Source organism: Apodemus sylvaticus, chromosome 5, assembly GCF_947179515.1.
Source record: "Apodemus sylvaticus chromosome 5, mApoSyl1.1, whole genome shotgun sequence".
Classification (NCBI taxonomy): Eukaryota; Metazoa; Chordata; class Mammalia; order Rodentia; family Muridae; genus Apodemus; species Apodemus sylvaticus.
In genome coordinates, this window is record NC_067476.1 from 74,713,935 (window position 1) to 74,730,509 (window position 16,575).

The window sequence follows — 16,575 nt, forward strand, 5'->3', positions numbered from 1 at the left end:
CCCATCTTATTTTGGAGACAGAAGCTCTTACTGGGACCCGGGGTTCGTAGATGAGGCTAGGTTAGCTGGCCAGTGAGTCCCAGGGACCTACTGTTTCCACTTGTCCAGTTCTGGGATTATAAGCATCCATTGTCATACCTGGCTTTTTACATGGGTGCTGGGGATGAAACTCAGAGCCTCCTGATAGCACAGGAAGTACTTTACTGACTCCCCCATCTCCTCAGCCTCTGCACTGAATATCATGAACATCACTTTCGTACTGCGTGAGGACGAAAGTCAGGGGTGGTGGGGGCTGTGATCCATCAGCCTTGACAGCTCAGAGTGCTGAGCAAATGATGATTCACAGGCCAAGAGTGGGATCAGTGATTCTTGGTGGATTGTTGATGCCTGGCCCAGGCAAGGGACTAGGAGGGCTCTAGGGGACAGGCTTTTTCTTGTCAACATTATGACTTTGGATGTTCATGGCATCCCAGGATGGCATGGGGAAGGGCACTCACTGTGATCATGACCGAATTCCAGGTGGCAGAGAAAACGTCCGTGTCATTATCGCCTTGGTAGTGCTTGGTAAGCTCCTTGGTGAAGAACTCTCGGGTGAGCTATGGACAGAGGAGAGGGCGCTGAGTCCTCCCAGCCTGTCTTTCCCCGGTGATACTAAGCTGACCATTTGGGGAAGGCACCCAGTTGCCAAGGCTTGGGACCCTGGTGTGCCATCATAGGCCGAGAGAAACATGTCTACATTTGTGGGCCTCATCTAACTCCGGCATGGAGCACACGGGGAACCCTGCCCAGCCTTGCGGCTTTCCTCAGAGGATGAGTGTGGGGGTGGGGGGGCATGATTGCCTTTCTGTCCTTCAGAATCAGCAGGTGTGAGGCCCAACCTACAGGAAGCCAGAGTGTGGGTAAAGAGGGAGACTTCAATCACCCATACCGCCCCGCTATGTCCTCAAAGTCTGCTCTTCTCAACAGCTTCCTCAGGCTGGCTCCTTGTCCCAGGCTGACCCATGTCTTATCCTTCCGTCCCTGCTGTTTGAAGCCCTGCAATCTGTGGTACCAGGCCTTGTCCACTAGGCTCAGGGTAAGGAGCTGGCTGAGGCCTGTGGTGTAGACTAAGCAGGGAGAGGCTGTTGGCCTAGCATGCCTCACAGCGTGCCCAGACTGGGGTTGTCCTCTCCAACCACATGACCATGTGACCATCAGACTGTCACTGGGTTGGATAGAGATTCTAGAACCAGGATGGGGCCTATACCAGGTGCTCCAGGAGTGGGGACCCTTAGATACCTGTGGTCAAGGCCTTCTGGAATTACCCCTGTAGGAAGACACCTCAGTTGGCTGGGAGGATCCCATTTCCTCCCTGAGGTGCAGGTCATGTTTAGGCTCCAGACCCTGGATGAGACAGCTAGTTCTAAGGGTGTCTTTGAGGAGGAGGCAGGGGTCACACAGTAACCCCCAGTGCAGCAGGATGGAAAGCTGAGTGGTACATACGTGTTCCCTGAAGATGAAGGCCAGGATGGCTGCTGAGAGCTCTACCAGGAAGATGATCAGGATAAACAGGAAAAACTGCAGAGAGAGGGGGCAGCTGTGAGGCCCACACGGGCGCCATCTTACCGCCCACCCTTATGTGATGGATGGAGCGCACTCATCTTGTTAGACAGGCCCTCGCTCCCATAAATCACTGCTTTCATAACAAACTCGCTGATGATCTACCCTTGGAGCCGCAGAGTCGTGACAGAAACTATGAGCCATGCAGACAGATAAATCTGTCTTCTGAGCACATGGTGGCTGAGAGAGGCCACCCTGTGCTGTGCACAACTTGAGCAGCCCTGCCTGGTGGCCCCGGGGGGAGGCTCCCTTGGGAGACATTTCCCTCAGCGAATTGTCCAAGCTGTGGCACCCCAAATTCTTGGGGATCCCATGCTGGGTGTCCTACCCTGGCAACCTCAAGGCCACTTTTCCCTGCCCCAGGTGTCTCTGGTTGCTGTGGAAACAGGAGGCCGTGCTATCTTGAGTGGGAGTAGGGATGTCATGCTCTCTTCAGCTGACACAGAGGTCTAAGATGGGCAGAAAGGTAGTGAGATTCAGGAGGGGAGTCTGATGTCTAACACAGAGCCCTGTCTGCTCGCTCCTCTCAGTAGAGTCCTAGGTTACACAGATCAACCAGGAGGTTCTGAGGTGGGGCCTTCCATGCTGGGTGGTTCCCTGTGCCAAAATTAAGCTCCAGCCCCACCTCTGAGAGGCCTCCCTGACTTCTCCCAGCAGAGGGGGGCCTGTCATCAAACAGAGGCACCCAGCTGCTGCAGGCTATCTTCCCCGCAGCACCTGAGAAGTTTCACAAAAGAACAGATTGTCACCTTGACCCTGTGACATGCGGTGGGTTTCAGGCTCTGGTCCTCACTAGCACTGTTTTGGACTTGGCTCAAAAACAAAAGAGGAAGAAGCAGTTTGTCCTGTCTTCCTCAGTACCCTTGCAAACTCCATTCTCACCCCAGCTGGGGCCACCGAGAGAGGGACTCACAGGGAGCACACACAGAGGCTGGTCCCTGTGTCCCATCCTGGTCATATAGGAGCAACACTAAGGCTGGTCAGCCTCCATTGGCTGAATGGAAGCCCGAAGGAGATAGAAGTGTTGGGCTCAGTATCCCGAGGGTATCTTGGGTCCCTCTTTCCTTGTAAAGAGGGCCTGGTGATAGAAGGGGAGGAGTGGAAGACATGCTTATGCTGTGAAAATGTGGGTCTTGGGCCACTTGGACAAGCTGTAGAATCTTCCTCTTGCTAAGAACTCAGCCACCCAGTCATGACCTCCTGGGTGCCCTGGGCCATGATGGATGGTTTGAGAGTTCTGTGTTGAGCAGCCACTGAGGACGTGTCCCTTTCTGCCCCGCCCCCATCCCCTGCTGGAGATCTGGCATTGCCACCTGACTGCTCATCAGCTCTGCTCAGCATGGCCCTACAGGGCCACTCTCTGCTCTCTGTGCTCCCTGAGTGTTGGCAGGTCCTCAGGCTGTTGACCCCACTGTGACACCTGCATTGCTGGCTGTGGCCAAGAGTCACAGATTCTGGGTGGCACATGCACAGTCACTTTGTACTCTGCGTGAGATCCTAGGTGATGAGCTTTGCCTGAGAGCAACCTTGATGATCTCCTGGAAGGCCACCGAGAAGCGATGGAGGTCTGGGAGCCATCCAGGGGAGCAGCACCTGGCCGGCCACCACTCACCACTCACGGTGGTCTGACTTCTGCAGCCTGGGGGAGGGGCAAGTACCATTTTACTGCTGGGCTGTGGCTCTAAAGAGGAGCTGGTGGGTGCAGTTTGGGGGTGACTGCAGGAGCCTCCAGATTTTTAGAGTTATGAACAGCCAGCAGAATTGTGACTGTCCAGGATTGAGTATTTTTATTTCCTATGTATCAAGTGAAGTCAGGAGCCAAGTTAAGCAAGACACACATTTTCCCAGTGAATTGTGACCATAGCTTGGAAGATCTGGTTATCCTCATTTTACACGTGAAGAGTCTTAGGTTCAGAGAGGTTAAGCAGCCAGCCTCAGGACACACAGCCAAAACATCAAAGCTCAGCTTTTTTTTTTTAAATATATTTTAAAATTTATGTTTTTTTAAAATTGTATGAGTATTCTGTCTGCCTGTACACCTGCACACCAGAAGAGGGCATCAGACCCCTTTATAGATGGCTGTGAGCCACCATATGAGTTCTGAGACTTGAACTCAACACCTCTGGAAGAGCAGCCAGTGCTCTTAACCACTGAGCCATCTCGGCACCACTCAGAGCTCAGCTCTTACTGACATCTGACTGTCTCTTCCTTGTGCTTCATCCCAAAGCTTCTATCGAGTGCCTGCCCTGAGGTTGCCTGGGCAAATGAACACATACAGGGCAGACACAGGTCCATCCTGTGGCGCACTGCACAGAGCTGATGTCTGGGACAGAGGCCAAGAACAAATGCTGTAGATCGTGGCCTGGGAGAGAGAAGAGAAGAGGCAGGGGGCCTGGGAGAGGCCGCCTGGTGCAGATGGCCCAGCCCAGGCAGGGTGTGAATTCCAAGAGGGAAGTGCAGGTGGTGGTACTGACTGCAGAGACCATGCTACACCCAGGCCCACTCCTTCAGCCCAGGGACTTCCTCCTCTTCCCACAGCTTCCTGCTGCCTAGGGACTTTCCCCAGCGGCCACAGGCTGCCCTCTGAGGGAATTCCTGTCCTCTGACCTCTGTGAGGTTAGCAGAGGCTTGGTGTCCTTACTCATGAAGAGGGGCCTGGTTCTCCTTTTTGGTAAGCAGTCCTCAATTTCCACACAGTACAGTTCATGTACTCTCTTCCCTTTCCTTCCCCTCCCCTCCCCTCCGCTCCCCTCCTCTCCTCTTCTCTCCCCTCCCTGCCTTTTTCCTCTCCCTTTCCCATCCTCCTCTCTCTATCCCCCTCATCCCCCCCCCCACACACACTGCCTTTGGTAAAATTAGAGTCTTTAGGTAAGTTGGCCACAGGGGTGTTTGTGACATTCAGAGGAGACACACAGGAAATGGCTGGTGTGAAGGACACTGGCCTATACATGTGTTCTTGTCATTAGCTAAGCTAGTCAGGGACTGGTCACAGGGCCAATCGTCCTCAGACTCGGGCTTCTCAGCCCCAGCAGGCCCGGGGCTGCTCCATATCTAGGCCTTATTGCTGCAGGCCTTGAGGCCAGGGTTCTGGGATGACTAGCCAGACTCTGTTTGCCCTTTCCAGACAGCCTGGCTAAGGCGGAAGTCAAAAGCCTTCAGGAAGCCCCCAGATGCACCTAGGGTCTGACTCAGTGGCCGTCTTCTACCGGAGCAACCACACAACCAGTTTTAGGCAAGAAAAGAGAACTGGTTTTAGGTTCTGGACCTTTTAGAAAACCTTCCAGAAGGGCTCGGGGTGTAGCTCAGTAGGCAGAGTGCACGTATAGCATAGGGGATGTTCTGAGCTGGATTACAGAACTGCACAAACTGGACATGGGGGCTCACCTGTAAGCCCAGCCCTCGAGGGGCACAGAAGCACCAGGAGTTCGAGATTGTTATCCTTGCCTCCATAGCAGCCTGGGCTAACATGAGATACTGTCTTAGAAAAATACAAAAGCTTCTCAAAGCCTTCAACTCCACCCCACCACACACGCCACCTGTACATGTGCACACACTACGATGTAATCAAACAGAACCCACAACAGAGGTCCACACACCATAAACACAGGGTAAACATATATGCACATGTACACTGTAATAAACTATGTAAATCTGCATAGGGTGCCACACATCACACAACACACTTGTGTATATACTCACAGATATGTCACACACTTAGAACACTTATACATGCCTACATCCCTAGTGTATCCCTCTTGCCCACGACTTTTGCCTATCTAGATCTACTCTGGGTTGGGGCCTGGTTTCGATGGCCGCAGTCTGAGGCCTAGCAGCACACCCTGCCTCTGACCCACACTGACTTCAGCCTTGTGTGAACTGGGATTGGGAGAGGGCTGAGCAGGGAGCACAGAGAGGTGGGGTGATAGCTGGAAGAGAAGCAGAGAAATGGAAGAAGATAAGGCGAGAAGGGGGTCTGATGTAGAGATGAGCAGCCCCAAGTGGAGACGAAGGTCAGAGAGGACCCCACTGGCAGCCAGCTCTCAGACCAATTCAGCCTGTCCCCAGCTCCCAACCTTCTTAAACTTCATGCAAAACAAATGCCCCATTTTTCTCTCCCGCTGGCAGGGTTCAGGGCACACTTAGCCGAGGCTGGTAAAGCAGCCAAGCACAGCCTGCTCTCAGCCAAGAGCACAGGCTGCCTTCCGGGCTTGGCTGCAGAGATGGGCCCATTAACAGTGATGCATCCCTGGGGGGAGAGGGGGGGGGAAGGCATGGCCGCTTTCTCCCCGCACCCATCTCTGAGATAGACTTTAACTCTGTAGCCCAGGCTGGCCTTGGTCTCACAGTAGTCCTTCATTAACCCTTTAATTTAGTGCTGGGATTACAGGTGCACACCACCATGCAGGGCATGCATGCATACGTGCATATGTTCAATTAGCACACAAAGCAGCACGTCTCCTTATGTCACTTTCGTAACTCCTTAGTTTTGGGTTATCCTCCCAAGAACCCCCTCGCGGCCCAGCTCTTCATGCTTCTCCTTGCTAGCCCCCCCCCACACCCTTTCATATCACATATATTCTGCTCTTCCCATTCCCTATCTTAAGGCCTCTTTTTGCCTCTCCTGGGCCCCCTGCTAGTTTTCTGGCCTCTGCCCAATACTTACTCCCACATAAATACACATAAATAAAAATTAGAAGCTCAGATCTGCATGAGAGAGAACAGGAGCTCTTTGTCTTCCTGAGCCTGAGTTACCTCACTTAATGCAATATTTTCCGGTTCCACTCATGTTGCCTGCAAATTTAATAAATTTCATTTTTCTTTATGGCTTGATAAAATTCCATTGTGTATATGCACCACATTCTCATTACCCATCCGTCTCCTGGCTATCGTGAACAGAGCAACGGAGCAAGCGTCTCCACTGGAGGGTACACTGGAGGATATGGAGCTCTTTGGGTACATGCCTAGGAACAGTACAGACGGGTCATCACACACTGAGACCAGGCCTTTCTTAAAGCCTCTGGCTGCGAAGCCAGAGATGCTACATGCAGGAGCTGACCGACAGGGAAGGGGACTGTCCACCAGGGGGCAGCAGTAGGCTTCTTTGTCTCTCCCAGTAAAGTTGGCCACGTTATACTCTGAGAAATAAAGGGACCTACAGCTCCCCTGCCGCTCATGTCACAGGCCATTGCGCTTCCTCTCTGAGAGGTGGAGCACGCAGCTATGATAGGAATGAGCCACATGGGGATGTCTTAATCTGGGAGAAGCCCCAGGCCAGATGTCTTTCCCTAGCATGCCTGCCTGGTACCACTGACTATAGGAAAGACAGTCTCACTACTTGCAAGGCAGTGCCTTTGATCTCTGAACTCTTGGCTGTGTCCCTGCTCGGGGAATCCCCCGGGGTCTGAACCCAGTGCCCGGCCCTCCAGGAGTGAGGCACTGGCCAGTTTCCTGCCCCAGCTCCTGTTTGCTCTGAGCCTTGGCCCAGAGTTTAGGAAGTAGTTTCCATGGTTCCCCGACAAGGAAGTCCTTCAGCCCAGGAGGCCCTGTCACTGAATTGCATGCCATCTACACACAAGAACATTTGCAAGTTGAGTATAGATCAGGACATGCACCCTGCAGCACGTCCCAGATCAGCACCAACAGGCCCACAGATCCTCCTGTGGGAGAAACCCACCTACCAAGACCAGGACACTGAGCGGTGGCCTACCTCACCACAGCCCAGGGAAATTCAGAGAAAGAGCATCTGCTGCTGTTTGATCTGCTTAGCTTCAGCCTCCAGCAGAGCTAATCGATCCCTTGATGGTCAAGATGCCACAGCCAAGAGGTTAAGAAACCAGAGGGGAAGCACAGAGCAAGGTGCACACGCACATGCAGGGGAAGCACAGAGCAAGGTGCACACGCACATGCAGGGGAAGCACAGAGCAAGGTGCACACTCACATGTAGGGGAAGCACAGAGCAAGGTGCACACGCACATGCAGGGGAAGCACAGAGCAAGGTGCACACTCACATGCAGGGGAAGCACAGAGCAAGGTGCACACGCACATGCAGGGGAAGCACAGAGCAAGGTGCACACTCACATGCAGGGGAAGCACAGAGCAAGGTGCACACTCACATGCAGGGGAAGCACAGAGCAAGGTGCACACTCACATGTAGGGGAAGCACAGAGCAAGGTGCACACTCACATGCAGGGGAAGCACAGAGCAAGGTGCACACGCACATGCAGGGGAAGCACAGAGCAAGGTGCACACGCACATGCAGGCTGCCGGCATCCTGCTTATTACATCCTCGTGGTTAGGTCGCCTCACGCATCTTGGGCATGAGGGACAGGACAGTTACTCAGGGCCCTGATGCATCTCTAGCACGGATGGAACTGCAAGGCTTAACCCCTAAACAGGAGTAGAAGATTGCGATAGCTAACACGGACTGTCACCTTGAGAGGGCCTAAACTTACCTGTGGCCATGGCTGTGAGGGATTTCTAGGCTGGGTTCACTGAGAAGGAAAGAGGTACCCTGTGTGTACACATCACCATCCCGCAGACTGAAGAGCAGAAGGGATGGAGCATCAGCAGCATCTCCTGACCATGTGACCCACTGCCTCACATTCCTACCACCATGCAGTTCCCTCCAAGATACAGTGCACCTCCACACTGCGCCAAAAGAAATCTCTCCTTCCCTAGGTTGCCTGTGTCTGGCATTTTGTCATAGCCATGAGAACAAATGCAAAGAATTAAGGAGCAGCTTCTTTGGAAAGCATCCCATTGTCTCCACTCTGGAAATGGAGAGTTGTGGTGTGTGTGTGTGTGTGTGTGTGTGCTTGGCTTCATTACTCAGGGTTTATAGATCAGTGCTCTTGAAGGAAGGAGGACATTACAGCCAACTCCAGTGTCCTTTGTGGATTGTACCCTGAGAAGCCAGGCTATTTAAACTCAGAAGTCGAGGTCACTCCCAAGAATTGTGGGCAGAGGCTCCACCCAAACCAGCAGGTTCAGGAGCTGGGGCAGCAAAGCCTTGGAGATGCCTTGTTCACAGAGGACAGCACACTTAGCTCAGACCCCAGAGGACAGCACACTCGGCTCAGACCCCAGAGGTCGGCACACTCGGCTCAGACCCCAGAGGTCGGCACACTCGGCTCAGACCCCAGAGGACGGCACACTCGGCTCAGACCCCAGAGGCCGGCACACTCGGCTCAGACACCAGAGGACAGCACACTCAGCTCAGACCCCAGAGGACAGCACACTCAGTTCAGACCCCAGAGGACGGCACACTCGGTTCAGACCCCAGAGGACAGCATACTCAGCTGTAGCCCAGGGAGCCCAGGGCCACTCCGTGGAGCATGAACACAGCCAAGTGTGCAGTGGCCAAGGGCACTGGCTTGGCTTTCCGAGGCGGGGAAGTAGGTGAGCCAGGAGAACTCCAAGAGACATGGCCAGACACACCAAGCCAGGCTAGGGACATTCTAAGTACTGGGGCGGCAAGGAGTTAGACCTGGAAGTAGGGGGGAGAGGGTCTTAAGAGGCAGCTAAGGATCTTCCAACACTAATGTTCCGCCAGGCAGCCTCACATGACTTGTCACGGCTTGTCGTCACGGCTGAGCCATGAATGAACCAGACCAGCTTGGGCCTCTCGACTGGCCACAAGGCCAAAATGCAGCCTGGTGTCAGTAAATACAGTTACTACTGTGGACTCCGTCCTGGTGACACAGTTACTGACTCCTTCCTGGTGACAGCAAACATAGTTACTGACTGACTCTTCTTCCTGGTGACACAGTTATTGACTCCTTCCTGGTGACAGTAAATACAGTCACTGACTCTTTCCTGGTGACACAGTTACTGACTCTGTCCTGGCCTGAAGATAAGCTTGTGACAGTGTGGTTAGCTGTTGCCTATCTTTAAACAGCCACCTCGAGTTTGGGGCTACTTGGAGCAGACCTGAGTAGACCCAAAGTTAAACCAAGGGTAATAGGACGTGGCGAGTTATTTTTTTCCATGGCTGGTCTACGGAAGCGGAGAGTGGCTTTGCTATCAAAAACCTCAGTGTCATCCTGGGCAGAGCTCTGTTCTCACACCCACCTCAGAAAGCTCAGCAGACCAAGGTTTGAGGGAGCAAGTTCTTCGCTCTCTTCATCCCCCAAAGTATGTCTTCCTACTTCTGCCAAATTCAAAGCCCTCTCAAACTTTCTTTTGGTGTCTGCTTCATGTTTCTGGAAAGATACTCTGGGACAGTGTCTTTGACCTTAGGCCCCTCCCCTGTCACAGACCACCCCAGGGTGGGATAACTGTCTAGTTCTTGAGTAGCCGATGGCCTGACAGTTCAGTGCTCCAATAAACTGCAGGTGGCCTCTGCACCAACCTCCTGCAGGGCTGCAGGTAAGTAGCTGGACACCTCAGGGCTTCCAGACCAGTGACCACAGTCAGTGAGATGGAGATTAAACTCGACCTTGTGTGTGGCATATAGATACTTAACCACTGAGCTACATCCCCAGATCCCATGACCTGATGGCCTTGATGCTGACAACCACCCTGGTGAGAACATTTTGGTTTATGAATCCAGGCTGGGTTTGGAAGTCAACAGCCCTCTAACCCTCCCAGAGCAGCCACACGTAGAGTGGGGATGGGGAATTGGTCACTCACAAATAGCAGCAGACACCTGTTCTCTCGGACAGCCCCGCAGCAGCCCAGGAAGCCCAGAAGAAACAGCAGACCACCCATGGCCAGTACGATGTAGGCGCCGGTCGTCAGCAGGGGGTTGGTAGCCACGATCTCTCGGAAGCCGGTGGGATCCACCAGGACCCAGATGCCAACGCCCAGCAGGCAAGCACCTCCCAGCTGTCCAGCGGCAGACATGAAGAAAGGACAGACAGACAGTGAAGTCAGATGCTCCTTCTACCCCCTGAGGGAAGCCTGGGGGTGAGGTATTGGGATCCAGCAGATCTCACCATGCTGAACCCTGATCTCCACTGGCTGCTTTGAGTCTCTGTGGAGAGACTCACAGTCTCTTGGACTCCAGTGTAGCTCACACCCTCTCAGTCTAATTTCTGACCCGTGTGCCATATCAAACTGTGGAACGCAGTGCCCTGCAGGGTTTACTCATGGCCTTCATATGTTCCTTAAATGTTACAGGCCCAAGCTTATGAGTCTTCCACACTTGTGGCCCAGGGGAGGCCAATAACTCTCAAGGTCACCTCCCGAGTTCATGGCAGAGTCAAGGCTGCAGCCTAGGTCTGTCTGACACTGAACTACTCCATGGACAAGCTCTGAAGGTGGTGTTGAGCTCACAGTGGCCATGCTAGGGGCAGGGTTCGCTCGATCGTTGCCATTTTTAAACATGTGCCCCAAAGCCTCTCATGGATGTACTTGAGTGACCTATCTCTCTTTGCACCTTGCTTATCTTGGGTTAGAAACTACTTGGGCTAGAGCAGGGAGCCATGTCTGCTGTTTATTAGCTGTGTGACTTTAAGTGGGTGACTCTTTCTAAGCCTTAGCACTCTGGGTTTAATCAGCCACTTGAATTCCCGCCTCACACAGAGGCCCAGCAGAGAATTCATGGCAGACTTCAGTGGGCAAGATTTTCCATTTCTTCTGGGCATGGACAGTATTGGAAGTGGGTCTGCTGTGTGCAGAAATGGATTGATATTGAATCTGGGAACTAACAGGGCTTGATGTTCCTGGTGGCTCAGGTGAGGGACAGCTGGTAGGCTGGGGGTGCCCTGATGGTTTTGGCTGGTTCAGCGGGTCTGTGAGCTGTGGGCAGAGGTAAAAAGCTGGGTGAGAGCCACTGACTGGCAGATGCATCAGGTGGGGCGAGTAGAGAGACTGGAGAAGCGAGCAGGCCAGAGGAGAGGCCGGCGCTGGTTGTTGTCTGCTGCACCCTAATTTTTGCCTCAGTTTCCCCACAAATTCTCTTGTAAGGTCTTCTCCTCTTATCACTGTGGGTGGCTTTGGAGTTCAATAGTCATCTGCTCAGGGCTGACAAGGAAGGTCCAGGAATAGCCAGAATGGCCAGGGGTTTCCGGCTTGGAGAATGCCACTTTCAAATCTGTAGGCTGCCTAGCCCCAAGGTCCAGGAAGCGGATTCCAGGGAGACACAAAAAAATATGAAAATGGACAGGCAGAAATACAGACATCCTGCTACTGCCAACAAAGGGACTCTTCTTCCAGGGCTGTCCCGTGAGGTCAGCGATGGTGCCTGAGATGGAGGACTGGGTTGGTTGTGGAAACCCACGGGGGCCAAGAAGGGGAGGGGGCCTTGGCTACTGAAAGGGGTTGTGGGCCTGTGCAGAGTCTTTGATGGCCTGTTAGCATGGGGCAGGCTGCCTGATGCCAGAGCCTGTTCCTTCATACCCAGCCCAGAGTTTGGAGGGAGATGGGAGACCTATACTGGCCACGTTCGAGTCACCTTGCTCACTGCTAAATTTTCAAAAAGCCCACTTCGGTGAATCATTAAGACAGGACAAGGTTCAGAGTGGTGGAGTGTGCTTCCAGGCTGCAGAGCTGGGCCCGCCTGAGAAGCTTCCAGTGACAAGGCTGGCCTGAACACTCCGAGGTCGCTGCTTGATTGTGGGTGGGGGTGGGGTGAGCAGGTGCACATGCATGTGTGTGGTGGGGGTGGGGTGAGCAGGTGCACATGCATGTGTGTGCACATGTATGCATATTCATGTGTGTGAGTGTGCAAGTGTGTGCATGTGGAGGCCAGACGTCAATCCCACAAGTTGTTCCCCAGGAGCCATATACACTGTTTTTGATACAGTGTTAGGTTAGGCAGTCCTCTGCGATGTCCCTCAGAGCTGGAGTTATGAACAAGTGCCACCACATTTGGCTTTTTATGTAGGTTCTGGGGACTGAAGTTGGGTTGTAAAGGATACCATCTTCCTAGTCCATCTAGCATTTTCTTTGCCAGAGGTTGTCCCATCTCAGGGTCTGGCTGAAATGTCTACTGTGACAGGAATGGGGTTGGGGACTCAGTGCCAGGTCTCCCTACTGGTCGGGCACTCTGCCTGTGGGCACTCAGCCTCCTGTAGCCATTTCAGGGAGAAGGCTAGCCTTGTTACCAGCAGAGGCTAGAGACCCAGGGGAAACCCAGGGGAGAGTCAGGGATGATCTGGGGAGACCCAGGGAGCACTTACAAATACGAAGAAATTGAAAACAAACATCAGATACTTCATGCAGCTCAGACAGTCGCCCTCCATGGTTCTTCACCTAGAAAACACAAGGCCACTCAATCCTTCTGGAGACACTCAGGTGGAGCCCAGACCTAGCCCCAGCCAGGAGACCCAGTAACAATCCTCTTTCAAGATCTGCAACGGGGTGAGGCCAACTGGAGCTTTAATCTGGGTTCCTAGCCCTCATCCTCTAGTTCACCGGCTCTGGTCTGTCACCCCCCTCTGGGGTGCATGCCACACACCACACAAACACACTACACACTTCATATACTACACACACACACACACACACACCACTGCACAGCACAGCTCACCACCACTAGCACACACTCACACACACACACACACACACACACCACTGCACAGCACAGCTCACCACCACTAGCACACACTCACACACACACACACACACCACTGCACAGCACAGCTCACCACCACTAGCACACACTCACACACACACACACACACACACACACACACACACACACACATACACAAATAGGCACCAAGAAAGCAACAGTCCCCAGAGTGTCAGGCCCACTGTGGCACTCACTCCACTGAGCCCACAGGACGTGAAGAACAGCTATAATGAAGGCATTGAGGACAGGCCAGCCCTACCACCCTCAGGGGTTTGTTTTACAGTCTAGACCCCGAATTCCTTGGAACTGCTGGGCTCCCTGGGGACGGGCAGAGATGAGGATTAAAAAGCCTAAACTTTGGGAGGGTTCATCCCTCCATATTTGTCTGGAGGCTCCATCCTGCCATCTCCTCCCTCTGGCCCAGATGCTTCCTGACCACCTGGGACCTCACTGCAGCAACCCAGGTTTGGAGGGGGATGGGGTTTTCACTGAGAAGCATGGCTGTAGTCAGTCCTCTGACTGGGTTCCCTGAGGCCAGCCAAACCCTAATTATCTTCAGTATCTCCCACACCTGCACACAGCCCAGAACTCGGTCCTTCATCTCCAGGAGGCTTAGGGGCCAGTGTCTTGGACTAGGAGAATAAAGTCCCCTGAGGAGGAGACCCTGTTTTTCAGATTGCTAGGGAGTGCTCTGGTCTGCATGACTCTGCAGAACAAAGACTCATGAGAATGATGGATGTTTGACAGAGACAGGACATTACATAGATACAGTCCTTCAATCTTGGCCCGGAAGGACAGGAGCAAGGCCGGCCTCCAGGGCCAACCTGACCTGGTGTGAACCCAGGCCTCTCACTGGGGGTGTGGGGCAGGGGACGGGCAGCAGAGAGCAAGCTGGGAGTTGCTCCCAGACGGCCCTTCCACAAGACAACCCAGAGAGACAGGAGCGACAGCCTGACCTATTGTTCAGGCTTGGATACTTAGCCCAGAGACCCCCTCACCGAAGCCTAGGAGGGTCCTGTGCTTACAGATGCATGCCACCCAAGTTACTGCTTTAAGTAGAATAAAATCGGGGCTAGAGAGATGGCTCAGAGGTTAAGAGCATTGACTGCTCTTCAAGAGGTCCTGAGTTCAATTCCCAGCAACTACATGGTGGCTCACAACCATCTATAATGGGATCGGATGCCCTCTTCTGGTGTGTGTGAAGACAGCTACAGTGTACTCATATACATAAAAAAAAATAGAACTTTTAAAAAAGTAGAATACAATCTTTTTGCTTTGAGGGGTGCTTCTGTCAAACACAACTAACAGTTCTAAGCTGACTTAGAATTGACCTGGGATACTTTACGTCACTAGCACATCAGTGAAAGTCGCCATTTGTTCCAAAGAGTTGAGAAGTATTAATGTGGTCAGTGACCATGCTGTGTAGCCAGGCAGTGATGGAGTCCTGCCTGGGGCAGCACAACATTGTGTGGGCACCACCCACTACAGGGGCTATGTGGTTATTCAGAAGCACTAAGCCGTGACCAGTGTGTTCACTGAGACACTTTCAGTGTCCAGGGCAGACCAACACTGTGGCACCAGTTAACACTGTGAATGAGTGAATGGCTGCATGGTGGGAAAGAGACAGAGACAAGAAGGCAAGAGTAGGCAACTCAGAAATGGAGACCCACACTCAAGAGACAAACTGGAGGGGACAGATGATGGGGGGGTGCTTCAGGGAAGGACACACAGATTGGACAGTCAGAGTGGGGGACAGTGGCAGGGGACAGAAGCCTCACCTGGGCAGCTCTCCAGGAAGGAGTCGGGAGGATGAAGTCTCCTAGTTAGTGGGGGTCAGGGATGTCTCTCAGCAGTCCAGCTTGTCCTAGAAGAGAAAGTTTACCATGACAGGTTGTTGGGCACCAGGGCACAACGAGTGCATGGCTCCTGATGTGCACCCAGGCAGTGGCTCTCTAACTGGACCCTGGCACTAAGGAAAACAGCTGCCGAGACGTGCCAAGCTGCTGGGAAGGGCTGCACTGGTTATCTCCTGACCACACAGCAGTCCCCTGGACCCTTCTGGCTGCACAGGAGCTGTGTCTTCATCAATATCTGAGTTGATATTAGATGAAGAGGTGGTGGCAAGCTTGGGTGGCCACCCATCTGATGCCATCTGCTGGGATGTCTCTGCAGTAGGGCCATGCCACCAAGTCCTTCCCCCTGACACAGGCTCCCCTCAGGGAGAATTTGATTCAGGGAGCCTTTCTTGGTTTTGCATTGAGAATTGATTCAGGGAGCCTTTCTTGGTTTTGCATTAAGATTTGCTATAAGGTTCCTTGAGAGGGCCAGATCCCAACAGTGCAAAGGAAACTGGGCTTATTCAGTGGAGACTTATGTTAATCACACCTGTGAGGAGTTCTATAGCCCAGACCTGTTCCTAGGCTGTGTTGGACAACAAACCCAGGAGAAGACCTGTACTTTGCCTATGGAGCTGATCGAGTCCTTCCCAAGAGGATTTCCAGGGCTCAAAAGACCTCCTCAGATGCTCTGACTCAAGGGAAAGCCCTCTTAGGGTCAGTGAAGTGTATGCTGGGTGACAGATTCTCCCTCTTCCTATCACCCTTTCTTTTACTCTTCACTAATCCACTGATTCATAGGATTCATCTGCCTACCCATCCATTCATCTATCCATCCACCCACCCAACCAACAATCCACTCACACATCTATTTATTTAACCATTTACCTGTTGACTTATTCATCCACCATCCATCCATTCATCATCCATTCACCTACCCACCCATCCACCCAACAATCCATTCACATGTCTATTTATTTAACTATCCACCTATTGACTTATCCATCCATCCATCCATCCATCCATCCATCCATCCATCCATCCATCCATCCATTCATCCACCCACCCAACAATCTACTCACATGTCTATTTATTTAACCATCCACCTATTGACTTACTCATCTACCCATCCATCCATCCATCCATCCATCCATCCATCCATCCATCCATCCACCCATCCATCCATCCATCCATCCATCCATTTGCTTACCATCCTACCTGGCCTGATTGGTGAAGATTCCCTAAAAATTGTCCCTGGGAGGGTCAGGTCTGTGCACTCTGCCTTGGCAGGACTTAGCTACAAAAGGGAAGAAGTCCAGGGAGGGCAGAGAAGAGGGCTTCCAGGTCTGACAAGTCCAAAGCTTTAGATAGAGCTTCACCAGGGATAGTAAACTGGACAAGATGAAGTCACCTGACTTGTCACAGCTCTGGGGTCATTCTGGGAGCTGTGGCTCTGTGGCTAATCCATGCTTGGGGTTTAGGGGACCAGGGCTGGGTCATGGTTTTCCAAGCCCTCCTTTTTCCCTGCCTAATCCCAGCCCTGGTTCAGCACTGTCACACATGTCTACTAACCCAGGCTGTGGCCCTAATTGAGTTCTATATCATTTCCTCCGAATACAGCTG

At 52.8% G+C, this 16,575-nt stretch overlaps 1 protein-coding gene across 2 annotated transcripts in view; it reads right to left on the reverse strand.

Annotated features, from left to right (window-relative positions):
* Positions 1-16,575, reverse strand: part of Tspan18 (tetraspanin 18) — a 132,523-nt gene that overhangs the window by 8,447 nt on the left and 107,501 nt on the right. For both annotated transcript variants that reach the window (XM_052183047.1, XM_052183046.1), the window contains 5 exons: positions 14,896-14,981; positions 12,723-12,795; positions 10,231-10,425; positions 1,483-1,557; positions 498-596 (listed from right to left, as the gene is read on the reverse strand). In XM_052183047.1, the coding sequence (XP_052039007.1) occupies positions 498-596; positions 1,483-1,557; positions 10,231-10,425; positions 12,723-12,785 (432 nt within the window). In that variant the 5' untranslated portion in view covers positions 12,786-12,795; positions 14,896-14,981. The remainder of the gene's footprint in view (positions 1-497; positions 597-1,482; positions 1,558-10,230; positions 10,426-12,722; positions 12,796-14,895; positions 14,982-16,575) is intronic.